At 57.9% G+C, this 22,794-nt stretch overlaps 1 protein-coding gene across 1 annotated transcript; it reads right to left on the reverse strand.

Annotated features, from left to right (window-relative positions):
• Positions 1-1,487: 1,487 nt before the first annotated feature.
• Positions 1,488-19,168, reverse strand: EPHB4 (EPH receptor B4). The gene is made up of 17 exons (XM_044232534.1): positions 18,696-19,168; positions 15,911-15,981; positions 15,374-15,661; positions 14,068-14,464; positions 12,811-12,966; positions 12,360-12,692; positions 11,960-12,084; positions 11,177-11,342; positions 9,829-9,931; positions 9,536-9,600; positions 9,310-9,423; positions 8,966-9,213; positions 5,376-5,591; positions 4,715-4,864; positions 4,097-4,290; positions 3,749-3,904; positions 1,488-2,629 (listed from the first exon to the last, which is right to left on the reverse strand). Exons 1-17 carry the CDS (start codon positions 18,745-18,747, stop codon positions 2,500-2,502), a joined length of 2,964 nt encoding a protein of 987 aa, XP_044088469.1. The 5' UTR covers positions 18,748-19,168; the 3' UTR covers positions 1,488-2,499.
• Between the last annotated feature and the right edge of the window lie 3,626 nt (positions 19,169-22,794).

Below are 22,794 nucleotides of genomic sequence, written 5' to 3' on the forward strand. Positions count from 1 at the left end.
GCTTGGACCCCAAGAAGGAAAGGAAGGCCACCAGCTGGGGTGGGGTAGTCAGGATGGAAGACCCCAAGGGACGGGGAGGGGGGTGCCAAAGCAGGCAGGACACTGGGTCCTATGCTTGTTTTCTGAGATGACCCTTGAAGCCCCCTATGTTTAAGGATTTGAGTTCCTAGCTGGGTGGGGAGGGGTCCGCGGAGGAATGTATGGCCCCTGACCAGGCTGGCTGCGGGGAGCCCTCTAGAGCTGGGCATGGCCGTAGCACTCAGGGGGTTCTACGAGCTGGCTGGTGCTTTAGCCTGGGCATGGGGTCTCCCTGCTGCACACCTGCCCCCTGTCATCTTGACCTCTGTTCCTTGCCTCAAGAACTTGAGGTCACCTTATTTAGCCCAGATATCTGGTTGGCAGGGGAAAGGACTGGCCTGGGCTGGCATCCTCCAGAGAGACCCTCCTCCTCTGGGACCCAGGCCCCCTCCATCTTTGTCTGGACAGAGTCCCTCCCAGACCCCTTGGGTGTACAAAACACGGGTGATGGTTCATCGAGGGAGGGGACAGAGGATTCCAGCGTATTCGGGACTCCAGAAGAGGTTGCTACAGGTAGGAAACTGCAGACGGGATCACCCCCCGGGGTTCCCTAGACTGGGAAGGGCAGCTGTGATTTGGGGTCCTGCACAGACCCCAACACAACAGGGAGCAACTGAGGTAGAAACTGCACGGGCGCCCCAGCTAAACATCGCTGGCCCCTGCAGGTGTCCCTGAAGGTGGGCAGACTGGGAGGGAAGGAACAGAAGTCGGCCACAAAGACTAGCAGGGGCTTGACCCCCCATTCCTGTCTTCCTGTTTGAGAGGGAGAAGTTGGGGGAAGACACTCAGGTGGTTTCCCCTCCCCTTCCCAAGAGGCTGGGAGAACCTGCCTGGGCAGCATCTTGAAAGAGGGAATTGTCTTCCCAAGACTCAGCCCAGAGCGAGTGTGTGTGAGAGTGTGTGTGTGTACACCCGTGGGGGGTCCACATCCCTCATACCAGCTCTCTGCCCCTCCCCCACAGCCCATGCAGCCTTTCCCCCCCCATTGCCTCTAAACCAACCCCAGCTGTCCACATCTGGCCCACATCTGTCTCCATCTGAGTGGACCCCCACCCCAGCCAATGCCCCCCACTCCCCCATCGGGGTCTGTAGGGCAGGGCTGTAAGCTCAAGGCTTCCCCTGGCCCCCTCCCAAACGCTAGAGAACTGGGCCAGGGAGGGAGGGGGCAGCCCCACCCCGGAGGTGCCCCAGGCTCTTGGCAGAGCCATCTGGAGCCGTTAGAAGCAGCTGCCAATGACTCATCTCCCACTGCCCCCACCCCACCACCTCAAACACACCCTGGGACTGGGAACCAAGCCCACAGCCCCCCACAGCCCTGTCTCCAGCCCTTCGACCCCTCCTCCATACCCAGGCCCCATTCTCCGCAGAAACCTAGTCCATCCCCCACTCCCAATCACCTCCAGGACTGCAACGCTTCCCATTTTCTTTTATTTATACAAAAAAAAAAAAAGTTTTAAATATAATTTAAGAATCCCTCCAAGCACCGGTGTCTGTCTCTGGTTTCCACCACCACCTCACCCCCGCCCCCCACACTCCCTCATGGACACAGCTTGGGGCTCCGTGGGGGCAGGAAGGTGTCTGGGAGTTGTGGCGGGACCAAGGCACTATTCCGGAAACAGACACGACAATGAGTCCGTTTCACCCCGGGGCAAAGGAGGCAATAATAAAACAGGCCCTCCCCACCCCAACACAGATAGTTATGACAAGGACAGGAGAAAAACAAAACAAGGAACAACGACAAAAAACGGGTGTGGGGGGGGGGAGGAGGAAAAATAAGACCAAAACAAAAAAAATTAAAACTCGAAAACCTTCAATATGAAGGCAGCAGATGGGGGAGGGGCATTTACAAGGGAAAACTGAGTTCGGGAAGACAGCAGCAAGGTCGGGGACATCCGTGTCCAATGATTTGGTCACTAGTCCACGACGCCCCTTCCCGCCTCCCGCCGAGACGCGGCGCGCTCCACTCTGAGCTCTCAGGCTAGTCACCCTCTTCTCTTTGGTCTGCAGGGCAAGTGCACTGGCCCTTGGAGGTGAGGAGGGACATGGGGGGGGGCCCTAACTGGGGATCAGAGGGAGGCTGTGGGAATCGAGCCCAACCACCCCTGGGAAGCTGGCAGATTAGAGGCGCTTCCTTTTCCCTCTGGTCACACCCAATCCTGAGGGAAGGGCTTCCCGCCTGGGGGGCACGTGATGATTTCTACACTCCTATGACAGAATCCTTAAATCCTGTCTCTCCAAATTGCCGGCTCCGCCCACCACCCCCCACCACCCCCCATGGGTTCAAAGTGCAATCCAGTGGGGCCCAGGTATGGTGACCTCTTGGGTCCTCTATCCGGCTCTGCCCAGGAAGAAGGGGAGCTGTGTCCCCAGCTGGGAAGTTCCTGCCGCTCCAGAGCCGTGGGGCAGATAAGCAGGTGCAGGTCAGTACTGGGGGGCTGGTGCTGCCGACCCGCCTGGGGTTCCAGGCTTGGCCTGGGACTTCATGTGCTGGACACTGGCCAGGATTTTCTTCTGGTGCCCCGCCAGAGTGACTCCAATTCGGAGCAGGTCCCTGGGGAAGGAGGAAGAGAGCTAGGTGAGGCAACAGGGCTCCCAGGGAGGTTGTCTTAGCGCTAGATACCAGGCCCCGCCTCTGGAATGTCAGCCAATCAGAAAGGCCGACAGGGGAGGGGTACGCGTCAGCAGTTGCCAATAGTTGCCGGCAGTTCCAGAGGTTTTAGGAGCTGGAAGCAGTCCTTCTGCGCAGCTGCAGTGGAGGGGCGCAGCAGGGCTGGCCAGAGACGGGAGCTTGTCCTGCTGCAGCTTGGGGCTCCAGCAAGGATTAGGAAAAGGCAGAGAATCAGCGAAGGGGTTGGAATGAAAGAGAGAAAAGCGAACAAGATGACGGTGGGGGAAGAGGCTGCACAGATTTCTCTAGAGGAGAAAAGAGAAGTCAGAAGGAAAAAGCCCCAAAGAGGAAGAGGGGGTGGGGAGGAAGGGGCGGGGCGGAGCGAAAACGAGCTGCCCCCCCCCCCGCCCCCCATCCTGAGGCCTGGAGCCCGAGATAAGGGAAAACAGCAGAGGTGGGAAATGGAGAGCAGGGACCTGGGTCAGGGCGTCGCTGGAACAAGTCAGGGCGGTAGGGGCATGGTCTGCCCCACTGGGAGACTGCCTCCCGCCCTCCGGTTCCAGATTTCTCTTCCTTCCCTGTGTTATTCAAACCTGGGCTGCAAAGAAAGCCTGGGAAGGAAATGCGCAGGCTGAGAGGCAGAGAACCAGAGAGGCCAACTAGGGGGACATAGGGCCGGGGAGGCGTTGGAACCATAAAACCATTTAACATTAATGCTGGAAATGGTCTCCAAAACCCTGTCCAACCTTCTCCTTTTATGGGTGGGAAAGCAGCCAGAGCTGACACTTTGTTAATGTGAGAGCAGGGTCTGGAATGTAGATAGATGCACAAGGAGAGATACACAGGGCAGGATAAGAGCAAGATGGCCAGGGGCTGAGGTGGCTCAAGGGAGTGAGGTGGGCCCCTGGGTCCTCAGTCCCCAGAGCTGCTACTTCGGGGTACTCTGGATGACAGAGTTGCCTGCAAAGGTCCCCACTAAACTGGCAGGCCCGATTCTGGTCCCCAGGTGCCTTGAGACTGCCTGGATCTCAGCCGCCACCCCCAGCCCCTGCCACGACTTACTCAGCAGAGATCTGGCTGACCAGTTCGAAGGAGCCAAAGCCAGCGGCTGCAAAACTTTCTTCGTAGCGTCCCATCTTGATGGCTCGAAGCCACTCACCCACCGAGCTAAAAGCGGAGTAGTGAGGCTGCCGCTGGTCCAGGAGCGGGTGTGAGGCCCTGGAAGGCAAGGGTGGGGAGCGGTGTGCTGAGTTCTGGGGCTCTGTCAGGGTGGGGGCTTTGAGCCACAGACGAGGACAATGGACCATCCCACATACCACCAGAGGGCTGGACACTTCTGAGGGGGAGGGTGGGGTGGTTCTCAGGTGGTGGCAGAGTGTGGGAAGGAGGCCTACCCTCTGGGGGCCTCACCCGCTGTTCTCCCTGGCCACAATTTTGAGACTGGCCGGGTTCCGGATCATCTTGTCAAGGGCGCTGACCACCTGGGGGAAGCGGGGCCGTGCATTCCGGTCCTTCTGCCAACAGTCCAGCATGAGCTGGTGCAGGGATGTGGGGCAGTCTGGGGGCGGGGGCAGCCGGTAGTCCTGCTCAATGGCATTAATCACCTGGAATGACAGGCACACGCACTGGGTGAGGATCTCCCGGGAGAACAAGGATGCCAGACGACCCCCAGAAGGTGGTGACTCAGCAGATGCTGGGACAGGTGCCACAGGCCCGGAGAATGGCACATTCAGGGTCCTCCTCGCCGAGGTCGGAGCTGGCGAGTCACTGGTTTGATGCCCCAGTGACTCCTGGGCCAAGATCTAGATGAGTAACTTCCCAACCCTGCCCTCCTTCTCCGTGTCCTTCTGTGACCAGACGTGCTGTATCCAAGTCCTGGATACAAAGATCAACTCTACTTTGTGCCTCCCTCAATGACCCAACAGTGATGAGCTCTCTGGGGACCCCACTCCCCCCAATACCCCATTTACCCCCCCCCACCGTGAGAGAACATTCCAGAAAAGCTCCGTAGGACCAAGGAACACTTACATCCTGATTGCTCATGTCCCAGTACGGTCGTTCCCCAAATGACATGACCTCCCACATCACAATTCCGTAGCTCCAGGCGTCACTAGCAGATGTGAACTTCCGGAAGGCAATGGCCTCGGGGGCTGTCCATCGGATGGGAATCTTTCCGCCCTAAAGATGCAAGAAGAAAAGGTGAGCTAAGGGACTCAATGGACCCAGGCATCCTGCCCCCACCTCTGCCTTTCCCCCAGGCTCCCTTTCTTGCTGGGACTCAGACACACAGCTCCTTAACTCTGTTCTTTTTCTTTTTTTTTTTTTTTAAAGATTTTATTTATTTATTTGACAGACAAGAGATCACAAGAGGCAGAGGCAAGCAGAGAGAGAGAAAGGAAGAAGCAGCTCCCTGCCGAGTAGAGAGCCCGATGCGGGGCTTGATCCCAGGACCCTGAGATCATGACCTGAGCCGAAGGCAGAGGCTTAACCCACTGAGACACCCAGGCACCCCATTAACTCTGTTCTTTTCCTGGACACTGGAAGTCGGGTTCCCTAAGCTGACCGCCCGCTCCCTCCACAGTCTGTGCCTACATCTGGTCCCTGAACCAGAACTGTCAACCCCTCCACCTCCCCACCTTGCCCACCTGGCCCTAAGAACCGAGTTCAGACGCGGGTCCCCTGGCCTCACCAGAGAGCTCGTGTAGGTGGGATCAGAAGAGTTCTCCTCCAGGAACCGGGAAAGCCCGAAGTCCGACACCTTGCAGACGAGGTTGCTGTTGACCAGGATGTTGCGGGCGGCCAGGTCTCGGTGGACGTAGCTCATCTCAGCAAGGTAGCGCATGCCCGAGGCGATGCCCCGCAGCATACCCACCAGCTGGATGACGGTGAACTGCCCATCGTTCAGCTGGAGATTGGACAAGGGAGAGGGCAAGGTCAGGACCGCTCACCTGCCCTCCCCTCTGCCCTCCGTGCTCTGAACCCGATCTGCCACTCGTAGACCCACCTCATTCGTGTTCCCGTGCATGGCAGGCCTGCTGACGTCCCAGGCAAGCCCTTTTCCCTTCTCTTACCCTTCCTGAGCTCCCTCAGCTCTCGCTGCACTAACGTGACACGATGCTTAAGATTCTGAGGAGGGGCGCCTGGGTGGCTCAGTTAGGGGTCGGACTCTTGATTTTAGCTCAGGCGACGATCTCAAGGTCGTGAGATCCAGCCCCGGGAGGGACTCCAGGCTCAGCCCAGAGTCTGCTGAGTCTGCCTCTCTCTCCCTGCCTCTGCCCCTCCCCTCCAACTGCTCTCGCTCATGCACACTCTCTCAAATAAATAAATAAATAAATCTTAAAAAAAAAAAAAAAATTTGTTGTAAAGAGATTATGTTGGGGTAATTGGTGTAAAGAGAGGACCATTGGCTCAGTGGGTTAAGCCTCTGCCTTCGGCTCGGTTCATGATCGCAGGGTCCTGGATCGAGCCCCGCTTCGGGCTCTCTGCTTGGCGGGGAGCCTGCTTCCCCCGTCTCTGCCTGCCTCTCTGCCTACTTGTGATCTCTGTCTCTCAAATAAATAAATAAATTCTTAAAAAAAAAAAAAAAAAAGATAGTCACACGAGCACCTCGGAAATGTCCAAAAAAAAATAAGAGAGAGAGATTATGTTAACATTTTCTTCTATTTACTCTAGCAAGGAGCTCTACATCCAGGGCGTACTCAACAAATGCTTATGAACTGGTATGTTCGTTTTATGGGCTATAGGGCAGCAACAGTTTGGACAGTCGGAATGTGCCCGGAGCTACCCGTCTACAGGCGCAGACGCATCGGGGCCAACCCAGAGCAAACTTGCTCAGTCCTCCTGGACCAGCTGTGTGTAGCTTCCAAGAGCAGTGAAAGACGGGGTGTGATCAATGACCACAGCCCCAAAACCAAGACCGAAAGCTTGACCTTGACCTTGACAGAGTCTGCTCTCACCAGATAAGCTAGCCAGTCACAGTGAAAGAATCCCATACTCTGGGTTCAGGAAGCACCCAGAGGACCCAAGCAGGGTGAGGGACAGAGTACAAAACCTGAATCCTGAATCCATCCTCCAAGCCTGCACCTACCCGAGGCCTTGAATCTCAGCTTGTGGAAACACCGCTGGCCGGATGCTCAGGGCAGACCCTGGAGTCTGTGATTCCTCACCCCCTTACCAGTCACTTAAAATCCAGCAACAGGTTCTGCCTCCAAAACATGTTCCGAATGCAGCCACTTTCCCTCTACAACCCTCATACCCCGAAGGACTGCAAGTCTTCCCACTGGCTCCTGGCTCTTCGTCCCCAGCACCACCAAATGGAGCTCCTGAAATCACCCCTCTCCAGCTGAAATCCCTTGGCAACCCCCTGAACTTCTAATCAAATCCAAATTCCTTAAGGGCACAAGGCTTATGGGGTCTGACCACTATGTACATCGAAATGTACCACTGTTCCTCTGCTCAGGCCAGTTTTACTGGCCTTTCTTCCTTCCTTTATTTATTTGACAGAGAGAGAGAGATCACAAGTAGGCAGAGAGGCAGGCAGAGAGAGAGAGATCACAAGTAAGCAGAGAGGCAGGCAGAGAGAGGGGGAAGCAGGCTCCCTGCTGAGCAAAGAACCTGATGTGGGGCTCGATCCCAGGACCCCGGGATCCTGACCTGAGCCAGAGGCAGAGGCTTTAACCCACTGAGCCACCCAGGGGTCCCATTTACTGGCCTTTCTGCCTTTTGTTTTGCTCTTAAAGACTATTTACTTATATATTAGAGAGTGTACAAGTGCGCATGAGCACAGGGAGGCGCAGAGGCAGAAGGAGAAGCAGACTCCCTGCTAAGTGGAGAGCCCGATACGGGGCTCGATCCCAGACCCGGGGATCACGATCTGCGCCAAAGGCATACACTTTGCCAACTGAGCCACCCAGGTGCCCTTGACCTTTCTGCCGTTCAACCTGTCCACTCTGGTTCCCCCAACATGCTTCTCCTCCATCTGTTCGTGGTTGGCTCTTTCCCAGCCACACAAAGGTCGGTTCTTCTATCATAAATCCCCTCCCCCTCCAGGCAACCGGGCCTTTTTCTGGTACCAACGGAACAGACCATTGTGTTGACGGTAGAGGGTCCGCTGTCATCACACTACCGGGGCCTGCCTTGGCACCTCTCCTGACAGCCAGGAAGCCTGTCTCCGATGGGGTGCTGTGCGAGGCACACAGCACCCCGATGTAGGCTGGCCACGGATATTGATTTTTGGACTTATCAAACATTAGATCTAGCTTCTCCTAACTAGAGAAACGTTAACCAACCCCACAGGGAAAAAGCCAATCGATCTAGAGGGCGACACATTCAAGGGGTTCAGAGGCCCAGCTTTTCAGCAGGTCAGTGTCCTAACAAGGGATTGTTCCTGGATGTCCAAGAGACTCAAAGAAATGACCACTGGGTCCCATGCTTGATCTGGAACTGGATCCTGGTTTGCAGAAACCGGGAGGAAGAGACACGTGGGGGGACAGCCAAGGAAATGTGACTGGGGACTGAATGATCCCACGGAAAAGTCGTACTTCTGTTAAATGCAATGTCATTTTGCTCTGCAGGACAACGTTTTTGATTTTTTTAAAAAAGGATGTATAGTAATGTGGAAAAAAAAATAATACCCAGGAAAACCTGTTCAAGTGACAAAATACGCTCCTGCCCAGCATCTCAAGCCACTTCCCCAAACTGTTTGTTAAAAGCTTGTTTACGGGGTGCCTGGGTGGCTCAATGGGTTAAAGCCTCTGCTTTCGGCTCAAGTCATCATCTCAGGGTCCTGGGATGGAGCCCCACACCAGGCTCTCTGGTCAGTGGGGAGCCTGCTTCTCCTTCTCTGTCTACCTGCCTCTCTGCCTACTTGTGATCTCTGTCTGTCAAATGAATAAATAAAATCTTAAAAAAAACAAATCAATAAAAATCAAAGCTTGTTTGGTGACTTGTCTCCTCTGTTACACTGTCAAGAGCAGAGATGTCCATGGCTTGATTCCCAGGATGTAAGGACAGTGGCTGAAGCACCAGAGGGTGCTCAGGAAGTACTTGTCAAGGGGACAAATGACCACCCCTCCAAATCCCAGGCCCGCCAGCCCCACAGATGGGCCATTTCCACTCATGGCCGCAGGAAAGGCCGGTGCCAGAAACTCCAGCTGTCCTAGAGGGAGGACGAGGAGCACAGGGGGTGTGACGTGCACCCCAGCATCCGTCCTGGTTCTGAGCTCCTTGGCTGTGCCAGGGGAGGGCGGGGCCCCAGGGGTGGGTGTGCAGGGGGCTCACCCGCAGGAAGGAGTCCAGGGCGCCGTTCTCCATGAACTCGGTGAGGATCATGACGGGCACGCTGTTGGTGACCACGCCCTCCAGACGGATGATGTTGGGGTGCTCGAACTGGCCCATGATGGAGGCCTCACTTAGGAACTCCCGCCGCTGCCGCTCCGTGTAGCCACCTTTCAGGGTCTTGATGGCCACACAGCTCTCCTTCTTCCCCGGGGCCTTGAGCCGCCCCCGGCACACCTCGCCAAACTCGCCTTCGGGAAGGATGCTGAGGGTCAGCCCTCCTCTGCCCGCTGGTGGAAGGGTGCACCCCCTTCCCCGTACTCCCCCCGCACCCACCTCCCTCTCACCTGCGCCGATCACCTCCTCGATCTTGACGTAGGAGACATCGATCTCCTTTGCAAATTCCCGTACAGCCTCATTGGGGTCTTCGTAAGTGAAGGGGTCAATGTAGACCTTAGTACCTGAGGAACCACACGCGGGGTCCCGTTAACCGAGAGACAACCTCCCCTGCACTCCGAGGCCCGATTCTGGGCCCTGCCCCAGCCCTGTGTCCCTCGGCATAGGCCTACCCACCGTGCCCGATGAGATACTGCCCATGTTTGTCCGAGTACTCCGCTTCCCTTCCGCTGCTCTGCTTCCTGAGGCCGATGGGAAAGAAAAGGTAAATGGAATCACCCATCTCTGTGTTTCCAGAGGGACGGGACAGGGTAAGGCGAGGAGGGGGAGGAGGAGCGGGGATCAGAGAAGCTTCCAAGAGAAAACAACTATCCTGGGGCACGGAGGGAGGCTCCGCGGCAGCAAGAGGGCAGGGGGCGGTCTACACCCGCCCTCCTCCCAAGGGCCTCCGGGTGCCCCAGAGTGCTCACCTGAGGCAGAGAACGGCAATGACAATGACCACCAGGACCAGCACCACACCCACGACGGCCGTGCCTGCGATCAGGGCCAGCTGCTCCCGCCAGTTCTCGTTCTCTGGGGGAGAAAAGCTGTGATCAGAAGAAGCCGACGGGCCCCGGGGACCCCACACCAGCCTCAAGGCACGAGTTGTGTTCCCCTGAGAACAGGCCCCCCGCGGTGGGGCAGGTGCGGGAAAGCACCACGGTTTCCAAATTGCTTTCCGCCGGTGCGGGCTCCTGCATGAAGTCCCTCCGGGAAAAGGAGGAAGTTTCCCAACCCCGTTACGGCGACAGCGGGTTTCACTGTGTTCAGTTATAAATCCTGGTGGCCACAGGAGGCCCCAGGGGCTAAAAACGACAATGTCTGCAGTCAAAATGTGGAAATAACCCAGAGGTCCGTCAACAGATGAATGGATGAAGAGAACACACTAGAGCCATACAATGGACTACTTCTAGCCGTAAACGGTGTGGACTACACACCCCAACATGGACAGACCATGTGGACCCTGTGCCGAGTGAGGAAGAACCTGGTCACAAGAGGCTCCCATTTGTGTGATGTCCAGAATGGGCAAAGCCACAGAGACCAAAGTAAGGCAGTATTTGCCGGGGGCTGGGGGTGATTGAAGGGGTGTCTCTTTTTGGAAGCCAAAACGTTCTACAATTTATTGTGGCGATGGCTGCTCAGCTTGGGACAGGCCAAAAGCCACTGAACGGTACTCTCTTTAAAGGGTGAGTCGTACGGTGTGTCTCAGACTGCAGAAAGGTTTAGAAAGCCACTGGGCCAACAAGCGTACTACGGCCAGCGGGTGTTGGGGCACCTGGGTGGCTCGGGAGTTAAGCATCTGCCTTCAGCTCAGGTCATGATCTCAGTGTCCTGGGATCAGTGGGCTTCCTGCTCAGCAGGGGCTCTGTTCCTCCCTCTGCTTATGCTCGCTCTCCCTCTCGAGTAAGTAAGATTTTTAAAAAAATCTTTAAAAAAAAAAAAAAAAAAAAAGAACAGGTGTCACCTCAGTTAGTCTTTGGAGCCCTTGGGAGAGAGACCTTGTGGTATCTCCAACTGGGGAGGAGAGAAGGGGCTGTAGGGTTGGGCTTCTGCTGAGAGCCACACAGCTGGAACGCCACTGGGCAGGCTTTCCCTCCCAGCTGTTGGTTTTGGCTTCTGCAGCCGATGCTCCCCTCACTAGGCCAAAAGGCCCCGTGGCTGACAGAGGGGAGTGTGGGAATGTGACTTTAGGGGTCCTCCAAGGGCAGAGGAAAGGCCTCCTGCGCGACGGAGGGGCAGCGCCCCTGCCCATGCCCTGCCCCCACCCCCAAGGCTCACCGTCCAGCTGGGTCTGGCTGTGGTGCTCCTGGCCGAAGGGCCCGTAGCCGGCCTCGGAGCGTGCTCGCACCTGGACCAGGTAGCTGGCCCCCCGTTTCAGCCCCCGCAGCTCAGCCCGGTTTTCCGATGTCTTCAGGAACCGCACGCTGCTGGGGCCCTCGGTGCCCTGTCCAGGGGGAGGAGGGGTCAGCCGTAAGCCAGGGCCCCCCGGTTTCCACTGCTCTTCCCACCTCTCCCAGCCCACCCCCCGCCGACCCTGTACCCCCAAGACTTGCATCCTGGTGCCACCGTGTGGCAGGTGACGCCTGCTGGCTGTTGGGCTTTCATTATAGCATTGAATCCCTTCCGCAGTTCTGCGGGACTGGTACCCTTACTGTCACCGTTTTAATACTGGGGATGTTGAACTCTGAGAAGCCAAGGGGCTGGCCCAAGGTCACACAGCTAGTACCCGGCCCAGGTGGACTTCAAACACCTCTCAGGGGGGCACCTGGGTGGCTCAGTGAGTTAAAGCCTCTGTCTTTGGCTCAGATCATGATCCCAGGGTCCTGGGATCGAGCCCCGCGTCAGGCTCTCTGCTCCGAGGGGAGCCTACTGCTTCCCCCTCAACACTCCCCACTGCATACCTCTCTGCCTACTTGTGATTTGTCTGTCAAATAAATAAATAAATAAGATCTTCAACAAACAAACACAAAAAACCACCTCACAGGGGCCCAGAATTTAGCCAGCCCACGGAACTTGTCCCACTGTCAATCCCAAACCCCGAGGGTGCCGCCCCAGCCTCACCTTCTCGTGGTACTTGACCTCGTAGTCCAGCACGGCCCCACTGGGTGCCCGGGGAACGGCCCACGCCAGGCTCAAGCTGCTGGGTGACGACCGTGTCACCCGGATGTCTGACACGGGGGGTGGTACTGTGAGGGAGAGGGTATTTGCACATGGCACGTCTGGCCCTGATCTTTCCTAGCTCTGCCTCTGCTGGCTACGCTTGTCTCGGCTGTTTCAAGAGCTCCCTCTGGCCCTCTCTGCCCATCCTGACGTCTGCACCTCTTTTCACTCTTCTGTCTGCCTCTCAGCCTGACCTTCCGTGCTTCCCAGCGACCCCAGGGCCCCCCGCCACTGTCTCTTCCCCTTCAGCCCTGTAGGCTGCCCACCTCCCTCCTGGCAGGCCACTGGCTCCCCATCTCACCCTCACGGTCAGTGGTGACATTCACAGCCTCAAACGGAACCGGCCCGGTGGCTAAGGAGGACACCCCGTTCAAGGCGGTGACCTCAAAGGTATAGGTGAAATCTGGACGCAGCCCGCGTACCGCCACCCAGGGCTCCACAAGGTCCCGGGGGCCAGGGTCGAAGGTCAGGTCTCCTCCGCAGGGGGTACAGGACCCCCCAGGGCGGCACTCCCGGCAGCGCAGCGCGTAGGTGAGATCCTCTCGGCCCCCAGACTCGAGGGGGGCACTCCACTCCAGGCGCAGGGAGGAGCCGTTCAGACGGGGAACCACGCTTCTTGGGGCAGAGGGTGGCGCTGCGGGACAGCAGGGCGTCAGAGGCTGACCCGATCATCGGGGACGGACAGCGGGGCACCCAGGAGTCCTCACCGGACGTCCCCCCCACCACCACCTGAGGGGTCACCCGACACTCACTGGTACAGGGGGCACCCCGGAAGTCCGTGCGGGCCCGGAAGTACCCATTGCGGCACTGGCAGGTGGAGGAGCCAATGGTGTTGGAGTGGCTGTTGGCTGGACACGGCTGGCAGGACCCCTCGCCAGACAAGGGCTTGAAGGTGCCTTGGGTACAGGCTGGAAAACACCGCGGACGTCAAGAACATTCAGCATCAAGAACATTTAGCGTCAGGAACATTCAGCTGCTCCCACGGTTGCACGGGATGCAAAGTGGGGCGCAGGGAGGGAAGAGGTCGGAACCCAAACGTCTAAGAGAAGAAAGAGACCCTCCGTTCAGATCAGGGATTCTAAGCCTTGTTAACCTCAACCCCCACCCCCCCCACCACCACAGGACACCCTGTGGCGGTCTGGTGAAACCCACAGACCCCTGCTCAAAATATATTTTTATTTTATTTTACTTTTTTTTTTTAAGATTTTATTTATTTCTTTGACGCAAAGAGAGAGAGAGAGAGAGAGAGAACACAAGCAGAGGGAGCGGGAAAGGAAGAAGCAGGCTTCCTGCTGAGCAGAGAGCCCGATGCGGGGCTGGATCCCAGGACTCCGAGATCATGACCTGAGCCCAAGGCAGAGGCTTTAACTCACTGAGCCACCCAGGTGCCCCTGCACTTCTTTATTGATAAGGTAAGAGAGGCAGGTCTAAGCGGCCGCCATAATACTGAAGACATGATAGGCCAAAAAGAGCATCTTGGCATCATCTCTAACGGGCTAGGAAAATAGCCACGATCCGAAGGATGCGCATGTCTCAGATCCTGCTGTGACCGCTGGGCTCTGTCACTGTCCTTCAATTTCAGGTGGAAATGAGCGACAATAAGGTCATTTTTTCCTCTCTGTGAAAGTTCACAGACCTCTTACGTTCTAGCTACAAAACCCAGGTTTTGAACGCCTGCTCTAGAGAAACATCTGAGTCAGAATTCAGAACTAGGGAGTTAGGGGAAACCCACAATGAACAAGAGATAGAGACCATGGTGCCTTGGTCCCCAGAGCCCGGCAAAGCGCCCCCATCCTGAGAACAGCCCCGGTGTCCAGAAAGCGGTTGCACAGTTAGGAGAAAGACGGCACAAGAGCTCGGATCGACGCTGGGGCTCTGAAAACAGGCCCTCCGCGTGCCCCTGAAAACCTAGAATGTTCCAAATAGCAATGTAAGTGGGTCCAAGAGTGGGGTATAGGACGCTCCCTGCGTGGACGGACAAGCTTTCCAGGAAAGACGCCAGCCCTCACCTCTGCACCGGGTGTTCCCCTCGACGGCCTCGAACCCCGCAGCACAGCTGCACCCCGTGACCGGCTGCTCAGCCCACTGGCCATCCTCCCGGCAGTACAGGCTGGGGCTGGGGCCAGGGGTGGGGACGGCATCAGCCACACAGCTCCCTGCCACGGGCACCACGAGCTCCCGAGGCACGGTCTCCGGGAAGTGGGTGAGGTTCACGGTCAGCTGGGCACACTTCTTGTAGAAGAGATGCAGGGACAGCAGGGCCATGCAGGCTCCCTGGTCCTGGAAGGCCAGGTAGAAGCCAGCCTTGGTGAGTGGGCCCAGACGCAGCGTCTTGACGTTGACCTTGCCGGTTGCCTCGGCCCCAGGGCGCTTCCGGGTCAGGTGCTCGGCGGCCACTGTGTCCACCTGCCAGGTGAGGGAAGAAACTCGTTGCCGCCGTCCTCCACTCCCCACGGACCGGGCAGGCGGACTGTTTCCCTCTTCCCAGCTCACCCTCTCCCTGAGCACCTTAGCTCCTGTTCCAGAGCCTTTCCCAGGGTACCCTTTCCTGCAGACCCCAACGTTACCCATTAAGGCTTGCTCAGCTCCTACACTGCATCCAGCCTCTGTCCCACACCCCCTTTCTGTTGAGTCACTCATCCCACACCTACTCTGGGCCAGGCCCTGCACTTGGGAGCCAAGGGAACCGAAACGAAAGAAACGGGTATGGGATTTTTTTTAATCTTTTTTTTTTTCTTAAAGATTTTATTTATTTATTTGATAGGCAGGGAGAGAGAGAGGAAGGGAAGCAGGCTCCCCACTGAGCAGAGAGCCCGATGCGGGGCTTGATCCCAGGACCCCGGGATCATGACCCGAGCCGAAGACAGAGGCTTTAACCCACTGAGCCACCCAGGTGCCCCAAGAAACAGGTATGTTAAAGGCATGATGGGACCTATGACAGGGGAGACCCCAGGGCGGGCGCCATAGCAGGGATGTCCTGCGGGAGTTGACGCTTTCAAGACAAGTAGGAATTAGGATGAAGACCCGGGGAGAAGGCATTCTGGGGTGAGGCATCAGTTCACACTAAGGAGAGGTGTCTGAAGGACAAGGTGTACTCAGATCAGAGAAGGGCAGAGGGTGGCCCAGACGACCGCCCCCGGGGGGGCCCTGCCCAAGACTCGTGACTGCTCCACGCAGCAGAGCACCTTCTTCCCTCCCCGGACTGCAGCCTCCTGCTTCCAGACCCCAGTGCCCCTGCGTAGGGCCTTGGAAACTCATCCACTGCTCCTAGACCAGGTGGACCGGCGGGGAGGGGCACCCTGGGCGCCAGGGTACCTTGATGTAGGGGTTCTCCATCCAGGCTGGCGTGAAGGCTGTGGCCGTGTCAGCATCACTCTCGAAGTAGAAGACAGTGAAGGTCTCCTTGCAAGAGCGCCCGGCCCGCGACAGGGAGAGGCACTCGAGCATGGTGAAGCGGAGCGTGGCGTACACGTGGACGGCGCCTCGGCGTGGGACCCAGCCGGTGCGCAGCCAGTGGGCCAGGCCCGGCGCCCGCTGCACGTCGCACACCTCGTACGTCCGCACACTGTGCTGTTCCTCATCCAGGCCGCTCAGCTCCTCCCACTGTGGGGAGAAGGGGGTCAGCTCGGGGGTGGGGGAGAGTCGGTGGGAGGCTGTCTGTCACAGATCCAGGAGGGGCTAGAGGAAGGGGACCTATGACAGGGCTGAGAGCAAGGGCTCAGAGGACATCTGCCCCGGCTGCTGGGATGTGGGGGGCTGGTGGCGTGCCCAGCAAGCCAGCGCCCACACACCCGCGTCCTTCCCCCTCCTTGGGGGTCCCTCCAAGCCCTGGCTTCTGGGCCCAGCTCTTACCTGCCCCTCCACCTGAGGGAACGTGACCCACTTCAGATCGGCAGTTTCCAGTTTTGTGTTCAATAGGGTCTCTAAGACAGACAGACAGACGGACAGACAGTCAGCGTAGGAAGACCAGATCCCTGGGAACTGACTGAGGCAGGTGCATCCTCCAAGCTGGTGGAACTGCGCCGAGAGATGAAGGGCCGGGGGGCAAGCCCTGACCTCTGCTGCCCCCTTTCTCATCGCTGTTTCTGAGTGCCTACCCCACCCCTCCCAATGGGCAGGCACCGGGCTGCCCCTGCTCAGGTCTCCCAGATCTAAGCGTTTGAGAACCGCTGTGCCCTGAGGAGAGGGGAAGAAGGCCAAACAGCTCAGACAGGGTTAAACTAGAGCCACGACCTGGCCTGACCCAAGGAGGGCAAAGAACTGTAGGCACCGCAGGGGGGGGGTTGTGTGTGTGTGTGTGTGTGTGTGTGTGTAATCCCCTCCTTCCAGGGCCTGCCTCCTCGCCACTCCGCGGTCCCTGCCCCCAACCCAAATCCTCCGCTTCCCACTCCCCTCTTCCAGGCCCACACCCCCTTTTCAGACCAAACCCTCCAGTCCTTCAGATCCCCAAGGGTGGTACTCAGCTCCCAATGCCCAGCCCTGCCGCCCCCCTCCCCCTGGCCCCCCGCCAAGAGCTCTCGCTGCTGTCAGAGGAGGAAGTGCTGGAGGCCAGGACGCTTGGGTTCCCGCCCTGGCCCCTGCCTGCAGAGGCCTCACATCTGGATTTGGTTACGGGAAGGAAAAGGGGAGGAGATTTTAGGGGTGTGTGTAAGGAGGGGTTGAACACACCTGGCTCTGCTCTGGTCTCAGGGGAGGGGCGTCGAGGGAGGGGCGGGGCTCTGGCGGAAGGGGGGATTAGGAGAAACATCACAGCCCCTGGCAGTGGAGCGTGAAGGGAGGGCAGGGGAATCCCCAGGGAGGACAGTGCCATGTGGGGGGCCCCCCAGGAGAGCCAGCAGCACACCTGGGACCAGGTTCCCCCAGCCTCGCTCCCAGCTCCCACCGCTGCTCCGTGGGGGCTGCGGGAGAAAAGGGAAGGGAAGGTGGGTGGGTGGGGCAGCCTCCTCCCAAGGACTAAGTAATATTCTAAGGGTCAGGAGGGACCCCGGCCAGGCTGAGGTGAGGCCTGGGCCCCCAGGGGGTGGCAGGAGCCAGCCCGGCACGCTGGGGACAGGATGCCCGGGTTCTGGGAAGGGGGTGGATAGAGGCTGCCGTCTCCACCCTCCATTGTTCCCGGCTGGATAGTGTTTTCCTGTCTCCAATTCACACACTGTCTGTTTCGGGGCTGTCCTCCGCACACTCTGAGCGACTCACTTTCTCTCCTCCTATCTCTCGGGCTCAGAGAGCCTCCATCTGTCAGTTCTTCTGCCTCTCACCTCTCCCCTCCCCTTGGCCACCTCCTTTTCTGACCGTCGCCATCCCTCCTCTGTTTTCCACCTCCCGCTTTTCACGTTCACAGGGACACGCAGCCATGGGCAGGTTACTTAACACCTCTTTAAGTCTCAGTTTCCCCATCTGTAAAATGGGGGCAACGATCCGTCCCACCTTAGGGCTGCTGGGAAGGTGAACATGTAAAGTGCTTAGCGCAGGCCTCGGGCTTGGAAAGCACTTAGGTAGCAGCCTGGAAGCCTGACCCCCTTTCTCCTTTGCCATATTTTGCCCTGGGGAGGTGGTGGGGGGACTCTCCCCACTTTGCGGGCCTTCCTCCCAGTAATTGCCGCTTCCATCTCCGAGCAAGCCAAGGGTCTCCTCTCCCCATGCCCAGCCTTTGATCCCCGGCCCAGAGCAGCACTGCCCAGTCTAGGGAAGCGGGGTTTCTAACTGCCTTTGATCCCACCTCCTCAGCAGCCCCCCCAGAGACCCTTTTGATTCCAGGCAGTGAAGGAGGGTAAGGAGGCAGCTCATTGAGAGGAGATTAGGGCTGAGGGAGGAGGGTTTATAGGGCTCTTGGCTCCCCCTCTAGGGGGTGAAAGGAGGGAAAAGACTCCCCTCCTTAAAAAAAAGGAGGGATGAAGAAACATGTTGGGGGGGGGCCCAGAAAAATCAGAAATTTAAAGAGATCTGTAGTTAGGCTAAGTTCAGGTGCCACGGGGACTGTGAAGGTCAGTTTCTGCTGGCCGGTAGGGCTGGAGAAAGGGACTCAGGCCGGACTCTGGCAGGGCTGGGGGTCTAGACAGCATTTAAAGGGCTGGGGTGCAGCCTGGGGAAACCAGGGAGAGGGCCTCACTGCAGCAGAGGCAGTGGCTTTGGGGGAGATCTGGGCGACCGGAGAGTTAGCACAGATGGTGGCCGGCCTGCCAGGGGCCCAGGGAGCTGCAGCATCAAGGTGTGAACGCGGAGGAATGGGGGTTGGGGGCAGTTTTCTGGCCTAGCACAAAGTTCTGCCTTGTCTGCAGTTCCTCCAGAAACGTTTCCTCATGTTTGGCAGTGGTGGGAAGAAGGATAGAAACTTCCCAGAGATTGGAGTAAGGAGAAAAGGCGAGGCTGCCAAGGGCGTACAGAATCAGGGCTAAGAGTCTGGGAAGCCGGGGCAGGGGCACATCCCCGGACCGAGCTCCACTCCTTCTCTTTCCCAAACAAAAGAAAACTCCACTCCCCGCTGGGCCGCCTCCTCCCCGCCCCCCGCCCGGTCTAGCACTATTGGTCCGAAGTGTTCAGGGTTGGGGTGCCGGGCTACGGGCAGAGAGGCCGGCCCTTTCACTTCGAGGCCCAACTTTGGGGGCCCCTGGAGTGCCGGGGTGCCCCCTGGGAAACTCACCTTCTAAGGCGGCGGCGAGCGAAGCCCAGCAAAGCAGAGCCCGGAGTTCCATGGCGCCGCCTCTCTCGGGTTGGATCCGATCCGAGTTTGGGGGGCACTAGCCCCCCCAGGTCTGAACCACCCCCCCCGAGAGGGCAGACGCCGACTCCCCGCGCGGGACTCTCGGTCGGGGCCCTCAGCGCGGGCCCATGCGGGCGCGCCCGGCACCGTCAAGGGGCGGCGGCACCCAGGTGTGGCCCCGCGTCCCCGCCGCGCGCGCGGGCGGGCGGGGGGCGTCTTCGCACTGGCTGCGCCGGGAGGGCGCAGAGCGAGACGTGGCTGGAGTCGGGGTCCCTCCGGGGCCTCGGGGTCCCGCCCCGGCTGGCTGGGGGGTGGGCCGGCCGCTCGCGGTCTCCCCCCCTCCCCGGAGCGGTGCTGCTCGCGCCGCCGGGCCGAGTGCGCTCCGCGCCGGCCGGAGGGTGGGAGCAGAGCGGGAACGGAGCGGGAGGGAGGGAGACTGCGGCGCGGGGCCGGGCGGGCCGGGGCTGGGCCGGGTTGGGACTGGGCCGGGCGGCGCCTGGCGGGGGAGGGAGGGGCGCGCGGGGGGGCGGGGAGCTCCCCCCTCCCCCAGCCCGGGCTCGGCGTGGGGGCCGGGGCGCGCTGATTGGAGCGCGCGCTGCTGAATAATTCATGAGGGAAGCCGAGCGGGGCGCGGAGCGGAGCAGGTCGGGAAGTTGGGAGAAAGTTTGGAGAAGGGGGAGGGGCGGCGGGCGCGGAGCCCGGGGACCGCCCAGACGTGCACGGTGGCCGGGTCTGCGCGTGTCGGGGCCGGGGCCCAACGACCCCCGGGGCAGGTCCCAACCTAGCAACGCAGCAGGCCACGGAGAAGCACGTCCAGCCGCACCGAGGGCCTCCCGGAGGTGCGCGTAGACGTACACCGCGCCCTCGAAGCCCGCTCCAACCTTCCCGCGGACTTCGGATTCTACTTCTGGATGCGCGCACCACCCCACAGTTGGCGCAGGGGACCATGTTTGGGGGAAACTTTTGAGGATGGAGGGTGGCGCGTTGTACCCCGAGGCAGCGACCCCAGCTTAGATGACCCTGGAGCGAACGTTCACACAATCATTCAACAAACATTAGGTACATAGCGCAGGAAAATGTGGGAAGTGGGGCAACTGGTTTGAGATGGGGAGGAGTATAGAAAAAAGGGAAGCAGGAATAAATAAAAGGTAGCTGGGACCGAGAGAGTAAAGGGTCTGGATGGATTCCCAAATCACCATCTTCACTCTCACTGGGAGAGCTCCTGGCCGCCGAAGTCCTGACCCCTGGGGCTGGGCCGGGGCTGCCGCTGTCTTTCCCGAGGCGGTTTCCTGTCTGGCTCCTGGGGGCCCCCGGGATGTCTGGGAGGGCCCTTCCTCTCATTGCCGCCACCTCCCTCCCCCGCCGCCCCCCATCAGTTAGAGGGGAGGGTCCAGGAAAGCAGTGCTCCTCCCACCAACCCCCTTCCAGGTCAGGGTACCTATAGTGTGGATAGCGGGATGGGTGGAAGGCTCTGCCAGGAGTCGGCCAGGGAAGAGCCGAAGGAAGGGGTTTAGACTCAGAAATTTAAGGGAGACAGAGTCTGGAGTTCCTGAGTTGCCGAGAGAGGGAAGGAGGAATCCTCGATGCCCTGAGAGTTTGGGGCCGGGGCAGGGCGGGGGACTGGCAAGGGCCGCTCACCCCGCAGAGAGGACAGCCAAGACCCGCAGTGACCTCTTGTCCCAGCGAACTTATCTCCCTGCCACAAGTGCTGCTCCCCACACCCCTGCCCTTCCTCGCCGCCCTGCCTGGGTCCTGCTCCGGGGTGGGGGGTCACAGAGGGCAGGAAACAGCCGGCTTGGCTGGAGCCAGGCAGACCAGGCCAGGGCCGGGAATCCCCTCCTCCCTCCCCGATTCCAGCCCTGTCTATTCCAGCCCTGTCTCCCTTCTCTTATTCAGCTTCTCCTCCAGGTTATCTGCCCACCTCCTCAAGCAGAACACACACACACACACACACACACACACACGCAGACTTTTCCTTGATTTCACTGTGCACTGCAATTTTTTCCTCTAAAAATTATGTCTCTATCTCCCCCTGGACTCTGTGTTCAACCTCCCTCAGCCCTTGACTGTTTGAATTTTCTCATTTGGTGGGGGATGCAGTTCATACTTATGGGGTGCGTTAGAGGGGTGCATGACCTGGGTGGTAGAGAGAGACCCACCCAGATGCACGGAGAAATGAGGCTGGGGGGGTCGATGAGGGCTGATGAGACAGAGGGGTGCAGAGGCATCATAGCTCACCTCAGATTTGAACGCTGTGTTTCTGAGAACCAGGACCCTTTTGCTAGATGGAAGAGAACAACTTAGGTAAGAAAATATCCAGTCGCTCTTCTGTCATAGGGTCCTTAGCACTCACCACCCAGCATGTAATCCAGTCCCCAATACCCAGTGTATATGCAGACCAATCAATAAAAGAATGAATAAATGGGGTGCATGACTGGCTCAGTCAGAAGAACCTGCGGCTCTTGGTCTCGGGGTCGTGTGTTCAAGCCCCATGTCCGGAGTAGAGATTACTTAAATAAACTTTAACAAATTTTTAAGGGGTGCCTGGGTGGCTCAGTGGGTTTAAGCCTCTGCCTTCGGCTCAGGTCATGATCCCAGAGTCCTGGAATCGAGCCCCCCGTCCGGTTCTTCTGCTCTGCAGGGAACCTGCTTCCTCCCCCTTCTCTCTGCCTGCCTCTCTGCCTACTTGTGATCTCTCTCTGTCAAATAAATAAATAAAATCTTCAAAAGAAAATTTAAAGCTATAAAAATAATTTTTTAAGATGTAGAAGAATAAATAAAACAAAACCTTTATTAAGCATCTACTATGTGCAAAGTGATCACTGTACTATTTTGAAGATTTATAAAGCATGGCTCCTGGTCTCAAAGATCTTATAAATGCGGCAGAAATCCCATTATTTCTTCTCTCCACGGAGATGATATCTGAGAGTTGGACTCCCCAATGCACAGAGGTGTCTGTCTTGTGGGTATAAGGTCATTTCCTCTACCTTCCATCCACACAGAGCCATGTCCTAGAAAAGCTAATTCAGTACCCACTGTATTATGTTACATAGGTGAGCAGCGATGTCACTACCTGGACGGATGCTTGTCCCATAGACCCGAACAAAGCTCAGGCCCTCCTTTCCTAATTATTAGAGCACTTTCTTCATCCTCCAACCGCAGTATTAGGTGATCACCCCGTTCCCTGCCCATGATCAGTATGCTGCACTCTTCGCCCCAGAAGTACCTGTCTGGTGTATCCATACCCCACCCCCAACAGCTGGTTGAACTTTTTCTTTTCTTTTCTTTTTTATTTATTTTTTATTTTTTTAATTTTTTTAAAAGATTTTATTTATTTATTTAACAGACAGAGATCACAAGTAGGCAGAGAGGCAGGCAGAGAGAAAGGAGGAAGCAGGCTCCCTGCTGAGCAGAGAGTCCGATGTGGGACTCGATCCCAGGACCCTGAGATCATGACCTGAGCCGAAGGCAGCGGCTTAACCCACTGAGCCACCCAGGCACCCTTTTCTTTTCTTTTTTAAAGATTTTTAAATATTTATTTGAGAGAGTGAGCAAGCATAAGTGGGGGGAGGGGCAGAGGGAGAGGGATCAGTCTTCCCACTGAGCAGGGAGTCCAACACGGGGCTCCATCCCAGGACTCTGGGATCACAACCTAAGCTGAAGGCAGCTGCTTAAGTAACTGAGCCACTCAGGTGCCCAAGATTTATTTATTTTTTTTTTTAAGATTTTTAAAATTTATTTGACAGAGATCACAAGTAGGCAGAGAGTCAGGCAGAGTGAGAAGCAGGGGGAAGCAGGTTCTCCACTGAGCAGAGAGCCGATTTGGGGCTCAATTGCAGGACCCTGGGATCATGACCTGAGCCTAAGGCAGAGGCCTTAAGCCACTGAGCCACCCAGGCGCCTCTAAGATTTTTATTTTTAAGTAATCTTTATACCCTGTATGAGGCTTGAACTTACAACCCTGAGATCAAGAGTCCCATGCTGTGCTGACCCAGCCCACCAGGGGTCCCGGGCTTTCTTTTTGGACTTTTCCTCTACG

The sequence above is a fragment of the Neovison vison genome, chromosome 14 (assembly GCF_020171115.1).
Source record: "Neovison vison isolate M4711 chromosome 14, ASM_NN_V1, whole genome shotgun sequence".
NCBI lineage: Eukaryota > Metazoa > Chordata > Mammalia > Carnivora > Mustelidae > Neogale > Neogale vison.